The sequence below is a fragment of the Ascaphus truei genome, chromosome 2 (assembly GCF_040206685.1).
Source record: "Ascaphus truei isolate aAscTru1 chromosome 2, aAscTru1.hap1, whole genome shotgun sequence".
NCBI classification, from domain to species: domain Eukaryota; kingdom Metazoa; phylum Chordata; class Amphibia; order Anura; family Ascaphidae; genus Ascaphus; species Ascaphus truei.
The window spans coordinates 477,479,775-477,497,976 of record NC_134484.1 but is presented as its reverse complement, the minus strand read 5'-3'; the positions used below and the strand labels follow the sequence as shown (position 1 = coordinate 477,497,976).

The 18,202-nt window shown below is 43.4% G+C and overlaps 1 protein-coding gene across 1 annotated transcript; it reads right to left on the bottom strand.

The window, feature by feature from the left end:
- Positions 1–1,894: 1,894 nt before the first annotated feature.
- LOC142488300 (uncharacterized) lies at positions 1,895–3,396 on the bottom strand. Its single transcript, XM_075588673.1, has 2 exons — positions 3,300–3,396; positions 1,895–2,934 (listed from the first exon to the last, which is right to left on the bottom strand). Exons 1-2 carry the CDS (start codon positions 3,394–3,396, stop codon positions 1,895–1,897), a joined length of 1,137 nt encoding a protein of 378 aa, XP_075444788.1.
- Positions 3,397–18,202: the final 14,806 nt, after the last annotated feature.

Below are 18,202 nucleotides of genomic sequence, written 5' to 3'. Positions count from 1 at the left end.
CACATATCTCCTCCAGGAAGCGCTCATAGGAATCGCCACTGCTTTCTTCAAATAATTGGTCGGGAGGTAGGTTCATTTCTTCGGGTTCCCATTCCAATGCATTTTCAGCTGAAAGGCTTGGTACATAATCATAGTACTTTTGTTCTTGTACAATGTGGGTTTCAGGAATGGAGGCTGCAGATATTGCAGCACGTATCGATTCAAACGGATCAGTAGTAGCGGATACATTGCTATTGCCATTAGGAATAAATATGCCTTTCACGACAATATAAGTGCCGTCTTTCAGGAGAAATTGTTTTTCCTGGGCAATCTTCCAGAAACCATAGGTGTGTTGTAGCTTATCCTGGTCACGTTCAAAAAAGTCATTACTTGATAAAGTGAATCTTATTGAGGAATTAAAATTCCGTGCATGCTTACGGTCTTGGTAATAAGGATATTTTGCTCGAATGAAATCATCGATTTGGCGAGTGCTTGCTTTCTGTCCGCGACTGTTCAAGATGGCTTCACAGATCATGTACTTATACCCTAAAAGGGGATTAATATTGGTAACGAATTCATCAGCCATGTCTGAGTAGCACAAAAGCTGTGTGCAGGTCTGTGTTATTTGCTCATCAAAATGAATGTTCTGAATGGCTAACAAACTCCTGTTTTTCCTTGTCAAGGTCATCAAAACTAACTACTTTGACTCCTTATTTCAAACGCCAATTGGCTTTGTAAATCTAATTGGGTTAACAGTTGTGGTTAGTGATATGGGACTGTGGGAGAAACATTTCTCCTTCTTTTATCTCGTTTCTGAAAAACATCCCTAGACTTTGAATTCGTTCACATAGTGTTTTTTTGAAAACTAACAAAGACCACTGTGTGAAAATAGTTCTTAGCCAGGCATATCAGTACAAACACACACCTGCAAAAAGAAATGTTTTTTCCCCGCTTACATTTCTGTGTGTATGTGAAAGTCTGGTTAACTCCCTGTCTGCATGAGTTTAAATACGTGTGTATATATATATATCTAAATATATCTCTCTTATAAAAATATATATATATTTATATATTATATTTTATTTTTTTTAATATTGCAGGAGTACACACAACATTGATGGCAGTAAGTATACCTTGTATGAAACCTATTTAAATGGTGAGAAACATGATTGAATGAAGTAATAAACATTTGTTTAAGCACAATACTGTTAGAGTCTCATACTTAGGATATTTCTCAAACATTATGCCTGTATTATTAAAATAGTGTGCTTTCACAAGGAAGCATGAAGTGTATTAGTTTGTAAAATACATGTATACCAGTTTATATAGTACTATATATATATATATATATATATATATATATATATATATATATATACACACACACACACACACACACACACACACACTCAGTGTGTGTGTGTGTGTGTGTATATATATTTTTATACATTCTGAGATGTTATTGAAACAAGAACACACAAATGATTAAAGGACAAAATTAGAATGCCCAAGCAAGGCAAAGGTAAGTAATAATTTACACATAATCCTGCTGTACACGTACAAGAAAGATGTTTGCAGTTACTTAGGTGTTTTTATAAATGCATGTGACTAATATGCATATGCAATTCTTACATCAATTAACACACCCAAATGCAATGTTTTGCTGCAAAGTCAATGGCAGCTTCTCTAAACTTTGCAACTGGTTCCAGGTGGACCATTACTGAACAGACGATTAATACATAAATATTTATAACACTATTCATTAATTGAGTGTTAACATTTCCAAAACTTCACGTGTACAAGAACATACTTGAAAGTTTGGAAACAACACAGTCTTCAGCATACATACAATAGTAATTAGATAATGTGAAGTCAACAAAACAAGGCCAAAGACATATTTTCTGAATTATAACATTTATTTTTTTTGTTCCTTTTGCGAGCGAGTAACAGGCCTGCTTGTTGTCTCTTGAATTTTCCTTTTTCTTTTGCCACCAACTTTAGGCACAGCAGAGCCACTTTGAGTGGCCTCTGGCACTTCACGGGCAGGGCTTGTGGGCAGTGACTCACCTACAGGGCTTTTGGGCAGTGACTGTTCACCTACGGGGCTTGTGGCCAGTGATTCACCTACAGGGCTTTTGGGCAGTGATTCACCTACAGGGCTTTTGGGCAGTGATTCACCTACAGGGCTTTTGGGCAGTGATTCACGTACAGGGCTTTTGGGCAGTGATTCACCTACAGGGCTTTTGGGCAGTGATTCACCTACAGGGCTTTTGGGTAGTGACTGTTCACGGACAGGGCTTGTGCCCACTGACACATGTGAGCAAGTTGGTAGACACTGCACAAGTGATGGTTGGTCTGTTTCATGTGTGTCTTGTTTTGTTTTTGTCGCCTCCTTTGTAGGTGTCTGCTGCTGAATTTGTACAGATGGCAGCGGTAGGATGTCATCAGGAAACTGCACAGCAATGTCTGCTACTTGACCGGTAACATTTGGGCCTGGTGAATGAATATCAGATGAATGTGGTGAAAACTGACCTGCATGAACAGATCCTGCCTGTGAGGTGTTGAATCGTGGTACATTAGTCATTCTCCAGTAATTAGCTTGTGTTTGCTGAACAACTAATGCTTCGAATGAGGTGTTGATTTTTTGCAACTGTTTAGGCACTTCAATGAAGACTCTGTGGAGATGTGCCAATTGTGAAACTGTTTCTTCCTGCAGTGCAATCATCCTTTCCAGCACTGTCATCAGGTCAGAATGGCGACGATTTTCTGCTTCCACAATTTTTCCCTCAGAAGCTACAATTGCATCATATGTGGTATTTGCTGGACGTTTTGGCGGTAAAACAGTTTCAATTGGAACCTCTTCATGGTCACTTGCTTGTATTTGTGTGTCTATGGCGGCGGCGGCGGCATCATCATCATCATCATCATCATCATCAAAATCCTCTTCATCATGTTCTACAAATAAATGTACAAATTATTAAATGTCATGTTAATCTCTGCTGTGTTACTATGTAATTGTACTGTGTCATAAGTAACAACTAACATGTTTCCATACGTTTTATAACCTCACATTAAAAACTACCTTGACTTAAGAATAATGTTTGGACTCAGTATGAAATATGAGTGAATGAAAACTTGCTGTAAACTCACAACTCCTACATGATAGTTAACATCACTAACATAATACAAGTTGCCTTACACTTCATTTTCACTGACACTAAGTAATCCTATTTAAAGAAGATGTGCAAAACAAATAATGAACATGACAACATAACATATAGAAGAGCACATATTATATGGCCACCAACTGATACACTCACCTTCTAGGTGTGTTGAGCTGGCTGACCCAGGTGAAGACACTTGTTCAGTCTCAGGTGACACATGTCCTTCAGGGGCAACTATATATAACAATAACATAAGTTTTACATTTACATGTGTAAATATTGAACAAACAGTTATTGTATGTTCTGTATTTATGAGTATCTAACAGCATCATTTCCTTAACCCAAAATGTGTGTGTGAAAGTGAACATAAATAGTTGTAATAACAATGTACATGCCTGTGTACTTAGAAGTTTTGAGTTCCCTAACATACAACATACTATGGTTCTGCAGTAATGCGTGAGGAAAAATACATTAAATTTGTACATAAAAATCATATGTTGTGTAGTGATATCAGTATCATAATGTACATAACTATCATGAGATGACCATTCACAATGGTTATCATGAAGGTGGTCATATTGCAAAAAGTGTTGTTTTTGGTAGAGGATATGTGTGGTACATTAATATAAGATGTGGCACACCTGAATGTGGCTGTGACTAAACAAGACAACACATGCAGTGTGTGATAATGTGTCGTTGATAGTAGTTCAACTATAGATATGAGTGAACTAATGTGTGACGTACGGTTTGATAAGTAATGAGTTGTTGGGGCATTTAGTAGCTAAAGTGAAGCTTTCAAATGAGTGTGATTAACTTCAGTTGTGCTAGTGAGGTTGTAAGAATGGTTTTCCCTTCCCCAAAAAGCCTAATCAGCCACACCTTTAAATTACTTGAAACAGGTGAAAATGGTGTGAACTAAGTTGCCCCTAAAATGAGGCTGTAATTAGTGTGTGTGCTGAACCCCACCCCCTCTGTTGAAGTGTATGCTGTGATGAGATATTAATTGCAGCTGCTTTAACACAATGGTAGATGAGCTAAATAGTCGTGTGCAGTTTTTAAGTTATGAAAACAATGACATAAAATATGATACGTGTGCCTCATTATGCTGTCTGTATATGACTTAAATCAAAAATGGACCTTTTCATTAACAACTATAGATGTGTTAGTGCAAGTGATGTTTGTAGGCCGTTGCATGCAATATATTTGATGCATGCTTAAAATAGGCAGTAATGTCATGTTTGTCGGAGTAAAATAAATAAAATACACAATAATATTCTACATATTTCTGTTCTGTACCTGTAGCTAGTAATAATTTCTGATTAACATGTGTTACACATGTGTACTACCCTGTTGTTCCCCATCTTCGCCCACAATCAATTGCTTCCACTGCAGCAATGCATTTTGGGAATTCACATGTAAATGAGCACGCAATGGCACGTGCTATATTAGTTACTGCTTTTAGTAGGACTACAACATATATGTCTATTTTGAGATATATATGTATACAGAATCAGACATATACATATATAGATGCAGGTATGCTTATATTGTGAAGACAGTATAAAAAGCAGTGTAACTATGCAAAATAACTGTAAGCAACGACACGCCTAGTACAGTAATATTTCTCACCTGGTGGAAATTGTGAGGGGTAAATTCCTATATCACGGTCACCAGGTAAGCCTTCCACGACGACGGGAAGTAATTTTGCCCGAAGCAGCTCCTCCAATGGACTTAATATGAGACGTTGTGGTGTGGGCCCACCTCCAGTGCCAGTAGCATGCACGCGTTGGTGTTGTATTTTCTTTTTCAATTTGGACCTAATATCATCAAATCTCTTGTGACAATTCCGCTTGTCCCTCACATGATTCCCACACGCATTGACACCAATGACTATTGTGTCCCACATTTCTTTTCTGCTTGCTGAACTTGTCCGCCCTTGAAAAACATATCAAATATATGAGGTAAATGAATAATAATATAAGCACCAGTTTCCTACACTGCTAGCTGTTCCAAGAGATAGCAAACATGCTGTTTTATGTGTAATATGTGAAGCACATGAGCATTCACTACTAAACCTATACATGTAAGCAAGGTTGCATTCATATTGTATGCAGTTATGGCAAATTGACCGCCTGTGTTTAGTTGTCCTTGTAAGGCATGCTAAAAAGCTGTGTTTCCAGACTAATTAACATAGAAAGATATTGTGAAGCCATATTTGCATATGAACAAAACTCAGATGACCTAGGATCACATGTATTTGAATAATAAATGTAAATGTACACTTACCTAGTAAATGTCCATATATACTGTCATAGTGCTCCAGAATGCCAGTGACAAGAGCTGTATTTTCCTGGTCATTGAAGCGAGGATTACGTGGCTTCTCCACACGTTTCTTCCGAGCAGGTTTAGGGTCAGAGCTTGGCTGGTGCTGACTGGACTCTCCTTCTTCCAATGGAAGAGCCTCCAAAAGCTGCCCACCAGCAAGCACGCCACCACCATCCACCCCATCAGCAACTGCGCCACCAGCAGCACTCCCAGCACCAGCACTCCCACTCCTAGCACCAGCACTCCCACTCCTAGCACCAGCACTCACACTCCTAGCACCAGCACTCACACTCCTAGCACCAGCACTCCCAGCACCAGCACTCCCACTCCCAGCAACAGCACTCCCACTCCCAGCAACAGCACTCCCACTCCCAGCAACACCACTCGCAGCACCAGCACTCCCACTCCCTGCAACACCACTCTCACTCTCAGCAACATCACTCCCCTGAACAGTACGTTCACTCTGACGCGTACTCGCACGAGTAGCACTCCCACTCCCACCAGCATCACTCTTCCCACGCTTTGCGGGCATACTTCCAGCACTCACAAAAAACAGACAAGAAATGTACAGGCAATCACACGAAACACTTCCACATATAAAACAAGACAAAGATGTAAACAAAACAACAATGGACAAAGCTCACCCAATACACAACAAGTCTCTCAGTCAATATGCAAATGTTCAAACAGCCAGCTCTGTGCGTCTCTCTCTCTCTCACTCCCAACAACACAGAGAATGAATAGCAGTACACGTTGCCTTTAAATATGGCGCGCAATCCAAAACATGCTTGTTTCGCCTGATTCAGCAAGATTTGTGATTGGGCAACCTAACAGCACCCCGCCACACACGCCGATACACCTGTGTGTGATCGGCTAATCATCGTGAGAGTGGGCGGATTTATTTTCGGGTTGATTTTGAATGTATTCGGCACTTACTGCATACGGAGAGGAAAAAACGGCAATAACATGACTAATCGGTAAGATTGCCGATTTCACATAATCGACGCTTACAGCATGAGGCCCTTAGTCTTTCATGCTAACTCTCTGTATGGGAGTTAGTTTGGGTGCAGGACACGCTCCGATCACGAGCGTTAGTCCCGCCCCCTTGACGTAATGACGTCACTGCCAGATATAGAATACAAGAAAATTGGTCTTTCAAAGTTGCTTTTTTAAAAACAGAAAACGCTAAAAGTATTTTTTCTTACTACAGAACTGATTTATTAAAAAAAAACACACATGCAGGATATTGACGGAACTGCAGCTTTAAATAGGATAGCAAAATAATTTTATATATATATATATATATATTCAGCACTCAATAGGTTAAAATATTTTAAGTTATTTTTGCCCATAACTGATTTTATGGGCAGTTTGAAACTAATGGTCTTCTGGAACTTGAAACTGAATTGTATCAATAAGATTTTGCTTTCCCAGGTTCTTTCCCAGTACAAAGAAGAAGCAGGCACACGGTCTTACTCAAAACGAGGTTTAATATGCCATAAAGTCCAACGTTTCGGCAGTCAAATACTGCCTTTCTCAGGTTCTTTCCCACACATTGTATTTTGCTGATACTATGTTAATTCTGTCAGGTGTGACCTATTCTTGACCCTCGTCTGTTTTTTTTATTTCAAATAGTTTTATTGTTTTTTTCAGAATTACAATAACAAAAACGAATCAGAAAAATGTTTAGCAAAAATGATTATCGCAATGATATATGCACCACCACTAATAAAAGCAGTGGGGATCGAGTCTTTAGTACAACCCATAGTAGTGATAACATCATCAATTGCAAACAACAGACAAGTAAATAGTCAGTACAGTCCACTTATATTAGATAGTAATTTTGTTCAGAGCAACACCCGAACACTGTTTACTGTGTAGTGTCCAGCAATACAAACAATAAAAAAAGAACAAAAGTACACATAACTATACGAGAGAGAACATAGAAGAGATAGAAAAAGGAAAAATGAGATAGAAAAGAAAGAGGGGATTGGGAGGGGGGTGGGGGGGTGGGACACGTTGCCATTCCTTCTCCAAAGCAAATTTTATCCTTTAGTTCAGGGGGGCGCAAACTTTTTTCCCTGCGCCCCCCTGCCGGCTGTCCACTCACTCCCGCGCCCCCCCCCCCAACCCCAACTTACCCGCGCTCCGGCATAATGACGTCACGTTGCCATTGCAACGTGACGTCACATGACCTCGCAGCGTCATTTTTACGCCGCGTTGCCATGGCGACGCAGGGAGGAAGCCGCCGGAGCCACGGTAAGTTAGGTTTACAGAGGCCTTGCAGCTCCCCCGGCACTTAATTTAAGTGCCTTCGGGAAGCGCACGGGGCCTCTGTAAACCCCGCGCCCCCCCTGGTGGTCGCGCCCCACAGTTTGCGCACCGCTGCTTTAGTTGATACGCACTTATCATCGATCATTAATCTCCTATTATTGTTCAGTCGTCAATCCAGGGTTCCCAAGTTTTATAGAATCTCTCAGTGGATGTTTGAGAAAAGCTGTCAGCCTTTCCATCAACAGTATCTCATCGATCCTCCTTTCAACCGTTAGTCTGGAGGCAGGAGAGGGCTCTTCCAGGCACCTACCCCAGAGCATATTGAAAGAAACACAGAAGCGCACCAAGGGTTAAGGTAATGTATTAGACAATTGGTATAATAAAATGTAAAAACTTACACATCATATTAAAAATGTCCAGTAGCGGCTAGTACAAGAATGGTGGAACCAGGAGGATGGGTAGGCGCAGGAGGTACCTCAGAGCACCTGGCAGCTGTCATAATATGAGTGATTAGCTGTCTCGTTGGGTGGGTCACGTCTTCTGTTGGTTTTGCCAATAGGTAGATTAGGGGATTTAAAGGAATTTCGACCCCAGTTATAGTATCTATAATTTCTTGGATAGTTATCCAGAATTTTTGTGTAATTGGACAATTTCACCAAATATGGACCATATCCCCCACTGATCCAAATCCCCTCCAGCACTGATCAGAGGATTCAGGGTATATCTGTTTGAGCCTTTTTGGTGTAAGGTACCACTGATATAAAATTTTATAAATGTTCTCATTGGTTATAGTACATATAGATGTTTTGGACGCGTTCTCCCAGATACCGCCCCAACCCTCCTTATCAATTTCAACTCCTAGGTTACAAGTTGTGCAGGCCTGCACAACTTGTAAAGCGAAAAGGGCCGAACTGCTCCAAGGAAAACAGATTTGGGCCGCACAGGTAAAATCATCATCATCATATCTCTCCCAGCACCTATCATCATCATCATCCTCATATCTCCTCCAGCACCCCTCATCAATCTCTCCCAGCACCCCTCATCATCCTCATATCTGCCCCAGCATCCCATCATCCTCATATCTCCCCCAGCCTCATATCTCCCCCAGCACCCCTCATCATCCTCATATCTCCCCCAGCACTCATCATCTTCATGTATCTCCCCCAGCACCCCTCATCCTCATATTTCCCCCTGCACTCCTCATCATCAACCTGTGCGAGACTCACCCTCTATCTCACACCCACATCTCTCCCCCTCACCCATACACAATACTCCCCCTCCACATAACACACAATACCCCCTTGCAGACCACACACATCCCACCCCCCTGCACCTCACCTCACTCTCCCCCTGCATCTCACATCACATCACTGCACCTCACATCACCCCCCTGCACCTCACCCCACTACACCTCCCCCCTGCACCTCACATCACTCCCCTGCACCTCACCTCCCCACCCCCCCTTGCACCTCACCCCCCCCCCTGGCACCTCACTCCCCCCTTTGCACCTCACTCTCCCCCTTGCACCTCACGCCCCCTGCAACTCACCCCCCCTGCAACTCACATCACTCCCCTGCACCTCACCTCCCCCCTTGCACCTCACCTCCCCTCCCCCCCTTGCACCTCACCTCCCCCCCTTGCACCTCACCCCCCCCCTTGCACCTCACCCCCCCTGCACCTCACATCACTCCCCTGCACCTCACCCCCCCTGCACCTCACCTCCCCTCCCAACTTGCACCTCACCTCCCCTCCTTGCATCTCACCTCCCCTCCTTGCATCTCACCTCCCCCCCTTGCACCTCACCCCCCTTGCACCTCACCCCCTCCCTTGCACCTCACCCCCTCCCTTTGCACCTCACCCCCCTCCCCCTTGCACATCACCCCCCCCCCCCCTCTTGCACCTCACCTCCCCCCACCGGCACCTCACGGAGCAGGCAGGACTAGCACACTCGTGCAGTCCTGAGAGCAGGCTCGAGGAGGGGGAGAGCAGGCTCGCGGCTCCCGGGCAGGAGAGGAGGGGGCTCGCGGCACCTGGGTGGGAGAGGGGGATCGCGGCTCTCGGGCATGAGAGGAGGGGGATCGCGGCTCTCGGGCAGGAGAGGAGGGGGATCGTGGCTCCCGGGCGGGAGGAGGGACTCACGGCTCGCGGCTGAGGAGGGGCGGCTCGCGGCCGGGGATGAGGGGGGAATCGTGCCGGGAGAGGAGGGGGAGGGGAATAGCGCTCACGGCCAGGAGAGGAGGCTCGGGATGGAGGAGGACGGGGAAAGCCGCTGCGGGCCGCACAATGAGGGTGGCCCGCGGGCTGCGTGTTGTGCAGGCCTGATTTAGACATATATTTTTGGTCTGGGGTGTTTCCGGCTGCTTCGATCCCTGCATATATTTTAGTTATTAAACCCTTCTGGTAGGTATTTTTTTTTGCACAGTTGCTAGAAATCAGACATCTCAGAAAAGTTAAGTTTGCTTGATAGTTTGTATAAGAAATGTCTGATTTGGAGGTACTTGAATGGGGAAGTAATTTTAGCAGAGAGTTCCTGGTAAGTCAACAATTTACCTTTGTGGAGAAAGTCTCCAATCTTTGTTAGGTTGTTATTTTTGAATATGTCAAAACACTTCGTATCGCATCCCGGAGGGAAATCTGGGTTGTCAAATATCGGGGTGAGTTGAGATATACCAGTTGTAAATTTAAATATTCTTTTGGTTTTGTCCCACAGATTTAGAGTCAGTTTCATTGGTCCTAGTATTAGCTGGATCTTGGAAGGCCCCTTTTTCTCCTCGGACCAGACTGAGAGTGGGAGGAGGCAGTTCCTTGAATATTTGGCCTCTATATCTACCCAGTAGACTTGATTCAGTTTAACATTCCATACTACTACCTATCTAAGCTGGGCGGCCCGGTAATAGCGTGTTAAATCTGGGACACCTATTCCTCCTCTGTCTTTAGAGGCCAGTAGTACTGACCTAGCCATTCTAGCTCTCTTATATTTGCCAAATATATTTGAATATCCTGTTCAGTACAGTAGGTCTTTTAGTTCTGTTTTTGGGGCATGGATTGGAAGTGTCTGGAAGAGGTAGAGTAGTCTGGGTAGAACATTCATCTTTATTGAGATTATTCTCCCTATCCAGGATGTTTGTTCCACTGTGATGGTGAAGGGGTCCCCAGGCCACCAATTAAAGCATTATGCCCAGTTGGGGGACCCCTGAGTCATAAAAGGTGACTGTGAAGTGTCAGTTCTGCAGTCCAGAGCTGGCTGCAGTCCTGAAAATATATGATACGATGTGAGAAATGTGCCACCTGAACTATATTGGGGAATTGTGAGTGTCAGCTTTTCAACCCAATTGTGGTATATAACTGCATGTGTAATAAAGATGTATGTGGTTTTACTGTTCCAGGAGTGCCAGCCAGCGGGGTTGTGCAGGGCGTGAGTTTCAGGGGTGCCAGCCAGCGGGGATGTGCAGGGCGTGAGTTTCAGGGGTGATTTTACGGTAACATTTTGTCAGGGTGTGTTTGGGTAGAAGGGGGCCATTGTTGCGGGGTACCCCAAAACATGTACTCAGGAATCCCCCCAGATTCCTGAGGACATGAGTAACACAGATCACCGGACAAAATCCTCCCTAGAACGCAGTTTGCAGCTCACCGCCAAATCCCCCTGCTTCAGCACAGACCAGGACAGTAAAACCGGGCGGGGAAGTGAATTGCATTAAAGGTTCTCAGAATATGCCCAAACCCCTGACCCCAGTGTGGGGTTCAGTACATATCTTACCAGGGATAAGGTGAAGAGAGGTATAGGGGGTTTTAAGTTAAAATGTAGAATGTCAGCTCTTGGGGCCGGGCATTGTGTATGCATTACTGTGACTGTGTGAAAAATACCCTCCAACCTACAGTACATGGCACATAAGGGATTAATGTTTATCCCCACACTCCAGTCAGGTATAAGTCTGAGCAGGTTTGTTTTATTAAAATAAAAGATTAAAACCACATGAAAGCCGATAGCTAACTTTAGCTAGGAGCATCCTAGAAAAATGATATTTGGTGTGGGCATTACAGAGGTACGAACACATAAAGGGGTTATGTTTTTGAGCATTATGTTCACCCCCAGTATTAAATTAATGTATACACAGAAAAAAAGGAACCCAGTCTTCAAGCACTCTGTCACCAATACATGTATAATTGTAAGGTTAAAAAAACTTTATTGATTGACAATGAATAAAAAAAAGGGAGTTAAAATTCAATTAAATAGTAAGTCAACAGCACGTGACTGTATCATAAGTGACCCAACTATGGCTAGGTGGGTAGATGTACATATGGAGATCCCTAATAGATATTCGGGATCTAATGCTATGTTAATAGCTACCTAAAGATATAGGTGGAGGGGCCGTTGTGCACCCACTAGGAAAAGTATGTCTCAATGTTGATGTATCAGGGCGTATGTTGTAACGCACTGTATAGGTAAACTTCATATAGTGTGTACATTAACACACTCTAGCATGATATGCGGTAGTCAGACCTGTAGAGTGACTCCCTGTAATTATGTTGGTGTTTGGGCTAATCAAAAAAAAAAAAAAAAAAAACCTCAAGGTATAGATACTGAGAGGTTAGGTGTGAGATTGTTAGGCATAAGTCAGGCACTAAACGTATTGGAGTAATTCTAAAGGCGGCATATACGTGTAACGCTTGTGCTGGTATAGACACATATACACTCCTGTCGGAGACTCGGAGACTGTATCCTCGTGATCTATCTATGGCAACTGTTGCAAACGGTTCTATAACCACAGGTAAGTGCGGTGTGTGTGGTTAATGCAGTCCCCCAGCACACGCAGATAATAAACCCTAGTTTAAAGGGGTGAGAGGGTGCGCAAGTGGGTGTAGCATTGCATAACCACCACAGCATTGCAAGGGTTAAAACACTCCTGCAGTACCCGTAGTCTGAGTGTTGACTCTCAAACAAAATTCATCCAGACAGTGAAGGAAGCTGGAATAAATCAACTCACGACTCAAATCACTAAGATACTGCTAGGGAGGCAGACGAAAGACGCCGTGTGTGTGCACTGAACTTGCCACTGCTCACAGCTGATCAGCATATGTTGTCAGCGGGAGGAAAGTATATTGAGGCTAGGTCACGTAGACCCGTAGTTCACCCCACCCCCACTCAGTAGACAACGTGTATACACCATACTATAGGCAGACAGAGAACAGGTCTGACTTTTACCGCATTGTCCCCTATATCAGCTCTGATATGCTCGAGGGCAAGCCTTGCTGGTAAGTGGGCTGGTAAATGGCCCCTCGGGGCATGAGGATCCTGCAGTGATATAATACCTGCACGATCCAAAAATCAATAAACACCGGGGGTAGCTGTTGTTTCAATAGCGTGGAGCAATATCCATACAAGGCTATATTCAAATGAAAGCTTCCCGCGTGTGCAGGAGATAGGTGGCCATTTACCAGCCCACTTACCAGCAAGGCTTGCCCTCGAGCATATCAGCGCTGATATAGGGGACAATGCGGTAAAAGTCAGACCTGTTCTCTGTCTGCCTATAGTATGGTGTATACACGTTGTCTACTGAGTGGGGGTGGGGTGAACTACGGGTCTACGTGACCTAGCCTCAATATACTTTCCTCCCGCTGACAACATATGCTGATCATCTGTGAGCAGTGGCAAGTTCAGTGCACACATACTGCGTCTTTCGGCTGCCTCCCTAGCAGTATCTTAGTGATTTGAGTCGTGAGTTGATTTATTCCAGCTTCCTTCACTGTCTGGATGAATTTTGTTTGAGAGTCAACACTCAGACTACGGGTACTGCAGGAGTGTTTTAACCCTTGCAATGCTGTGGTGGTTATGCAATGCTACACCCACTTGCGCACCCTCTCACCCCTTTAAACTAGGGTTTATTATCTGCGTGTGCTGGGGGACTGCATTAACCACACACACCGCACTTACCTGTGGTTATAGAACCGTTTGCAACAGTTGCCATAGATAGATCACGAGGATACAGTCTCCGAGTCTCCGACAGGAGTGTATATGTGTCTATACCAGCACAAGCGTTACACGTATATGCCGCCTTTAGAATTACTCCAATACGTTTAGTGCCTGACTTATGCCTAACAATCTCACACCTAACCTCTCAGTATCTATACCTTGAGGTTTTTTTTTTTTTTTTTTTTTGATTAGCCCAAACACCAACATAATTACAGGGAGTCACTCTACAGGTCTGACTACCGCATATCATGCTAGAGTGTGTTAATGTACACACTATATGAAGTTTACCTATACAGTGCGTTACAACATACGCCCTGATACATCAACATTGAGACATACTTTTCCTAGTGGGTGCACAACGGCCCCTCCACCTATATCTTTAGGTAGCTATTAACATAGCATTAGATCCCGAATATCTATTAGGGATCTCCATATGTACATCTACCCACCTAGCCATAGTTGGGTCACTTATGATACAGTCACGTGCTGTTGACTTTTATTTAATTGAATTTTAACTCCCTTTTTTTATTCATTGTCAATCAATAAAGTTGTTTTAACCTTACAATTATACATGTATTGGTGACAGAGTGCTTGAAGACTGGGTTCCTTTTCTTCTGTGTACACTTACGTCCCCACCCAGTTAGCACCTCACCATGGTTCATTAAATTAAGCTGTGCAGGTTTTTTCTTTACGTGTAGCTTAAATTAATGTGCCCTATAATTTTGGTATTTTAAAGTTATAAGAGTTAGGAAATTAACATTATAGACAGGAGGGAATTCGCCTTCCTTCAGTTCAGAACAGGAGATGACACTTAGGGTGTGTAATCCTGGGTTTTGAAATGCTTAGCAGGAAACCTCTGAGCTTCAAAGAAATAGAGGTGTGCGAGCCATATGTTCACAGGGGGGCTTATGGCTACTAGATCAAAGGGACATTTGTCCTAGAGGTGTTAAAACTTTTGTTGACACGTAGGATGTGTAATACTGGGCTTTGAAATGCTTAGCAGATGTCCTGGGAAGTAAGCTTGGCTAGGTATGCTAAGTGACAAGTGGCCAGTGGAGGGAAGATGACATTTTTGTTGCACATGCTCAGTTGAGATACTGAGGCTTTGTTAGAGTTTTTGGAGTGACTGGAAGAATCTGGCTATAGGTGGAGAAATTGGTTCCCACGCCAGAGATTGGCTGCACATGTTAACAGATGGGACAGGGGAAGTTTAAAAAAGTTATGCAGTCCGTCAGAAAGGCAGTTCCATCTAAGAGTCATCCGAGATTAAGATTCATCTAAATTCCATCTTGTAAGTAGATTCATCTAAGCTACAGCGGGCAGTACAGAGACTATTTCATTGCCACTAAAGAGTTGTATCCAGCTTCCAGTATTCGCAAGGACAAAGGATTGGCTAATTAATCCTTCATTGGGGGGAACAAAATATTACTTTTGGCGAAGAAACAGGGGTTGCCGCTAGTGCCCCTAGCCAAGGACTGTTATACGACTCTTTTTGTGCAGCAACCCCACGTGTGGGAATTCCTGCCTTGAGACGTAATTTCTGTGGATTTCGTTCTGTGGACATTTGATTTAATTTGACCCTATTTCAGCAAGTGTTATTCGTGATAATTTTGGAATTCAAGCTGTGCGTGTTCTTTATGTGAATAAATACAATTTATTTTATTTCATGCTTTATTCAATCAAGGATCCAGATGGTAATGTGTTAATAAGCTTGATCTACCGTGACATCCACTCAAACAGATCTTTTTTGATTTTGTCGATTGGGGAAGGGGGGGGAGGTAGTTGCTTTCATATAAGTTTTCATAATTTTTGGTGATGTTGACCCCTAGGTATTTGATATCAGAAGCTTTCCATCTATATTTTTAAAAAATTGCAGGAATCTGACTTCTTCCTCTGGAAGGGAGATGTTCAAGATCTCTGACTTGTCATTATTGACCTTATAGCCTGACAATAGTTCCAAACATTAGGGGAGCCAGATACGTTGCCATAGAATAAAGAAAAATCACATAGTGCAAAACAGTAATACAAATGAAATCACACAAGTCAATCAAGCAATCTATAGATGTTCTACTCACACGTGGAGCAGAAGATCGGAGCGAAATCCAACACAGTGGCAGATGACCCTCAGATGGTACGTGATGCATAAGATCCCGAGCTCAAAGACAAAAAGGAGAGAACCATAGTTCAGACAATAACAATTTTATCAACACACAAGAGACAAATGGAGGCTTACATAGTGTCAGCAACAATCAGGCATTGGATACGCATAAGGACACAGCCTGCAGTTCGTCGCGACCTCACTGCGGATGTTCTCTGCGTCCACGGCTCCGATGACGTCACTTGCTACTCCAGAATTTGGAACGCACGCCGACACGCACGTTGATCTCCTAGTTCTCTCTCCTCTCTCTTCCTCTACGGATCACTGAATGGTCCAAAACTCAACGCGTTCCTGCCTGGAGACGTCGTTTCTGTGGATTTCGTTCTGTGGACATTTGATTTAATTTGACCTAATTTCAGCAAGTGTTATTCGTGATAATTTTGTAATTCAAGCTGTGTGTGTTCTTTATGTGAATAAATACAATTTATTTTATTTCATGCTTTATTCAATCAAGGATCCAGATGGTAATGTGTTAATAAGCTTGGTCTACCGTGACATCCACTCAAACAGATCTTTTTTTGATTTTGTTGATATGGGGGGGGGGGAGGTCCTTTCATATACGTTTTCATAATTTTTGATGATGTTGACCCCTAGGTATTTGATATGGGAAGCTTTCCCTCAATATTTTTCTTAAAAATGCAGGAATCTGTATTCTTCCTCTGGGAGGGAGATGTTCAAGATCTCTGACTTTCCAACTGCAATCCAGGGGGAGCATAAAGGGAAATAGAACAAAAAAACAAAAAAACAATCTAAGTGCAGACAGTTTTTTGAAGGGGTGTATACATTTGTGTTGTCTCGGCTCTTATGTGTTGCCTACTTACAAGATGTAAGTCAAAAACGAGCGGTTTTGACACACAATGGTCTCTGCTAGGAAGATTTCTTAACCAGGTGTAGGGATCTCCAACTCTCAGCTCAGCAACAGTGTATATGTAAAAGAAATAGTACCATAGTGCAGACCAATAACAATAAAAAACTCGTCTTTATAGGGTAAAAATAAACACTTACAATAAAAACAATTGGTTAAGGCATGTATCACATTGATAGTGATTGAGGAGAGAAAATGGTTAGCTCCAGGCTCACCCGCCTCCTCCGGTGTGACTGTGTATGGACCACCGCTCTTTGTGACCTTTCACCTCCGCTGGTGTTCGCTGTCTCGCTGGTCTCGTCCCATCAGAAATGCCCTCTTAAGTGGGCTAATCGGCTACCTTAGCTGGGTGCATGCAGGTGCTGCAGAGGACTCAGACTCCAGCTCTCTCACCGATCGATGGTCCCGCCTTGCTTCCTCCGATACGTCTCTTCCGCTTGGTCTATTGCGTCACTTCCGGTCGCGGCTGTAAGGGTGTCAGCTCCCAGATCTCTCCTCTCTTCTCACAGGGTGGCTAGCACTCTACGCGTTTCGCCAGGTGTGTGGCTCCTGAGGAAGCCACACACCTGGCGAAACGCATAGAGTGCTAGCCACCCTGTGAGAAGAGAGGAGAGATCTGGGAGCTGACACCCTTACAGCCGCGACCGGAAGTGACGCAATAGACCAAGCGGAAGTGACGTATCGGAGGAAGCAAGGCGGGACCATCGATCGGTGAGAGAGCTGGAGTCTGAGTCCTCTGCAGCACCTGCATGCACCCAGCTAAGGTAGCCGATTAGCCCACTTAAGAGGGCATTTCTGATGGGACGAGACCAGCGAGACAGCGAACACCAGCGGAGGTGAAAGGTCACAAAGAGCGGTGGTCCATACACAGTCACACCGGAGGAGGCGGGTGAGCCTGGAGCTAACCATTTTCTCTCCTCAATCACTATCAATGTGATACATGCCTTAACCAATTGTTTTTATTGTAAGTGTTTATTTTTACCCTATAAAGTCGAGTTTTTTATTGTTACTGGTCTGCACTATGGTACTATTTCTTTTACATATACACTGTTGCTGAGCTGAGAGTTGGAGATCCCTACACCTGGTTAAGAAATCTTCCTAGCAGAGACCATTGTGTGTCAAAACCGCTCGTTTTTGACTTACATCTTGTAAGTAGGCAACACATAAGAGCCGAGACAACACAAATGTATACACCCCTTCAAAAAACTGTCTGCACTTAGATTGTTTTTTTGTTTTTTTGTTTTTTTGTTCTATTTCCCTTTATGCTCCCCCTGGATTGCAGTTGGAGAGTGAAGAATTGTGGGACTAGTGAAACCAGTCCCCACCAGCTGGGTTTTGAGCAGGGGGTTTGAACTTATTTATTGTTTCACACGTTATTGAATCACGTCACAAAGTTGTATAAGTATTTGATTTTATTATTAACCCACTGTATAAACACCAGTGCACACTAATAGAGTTAGCGCCGT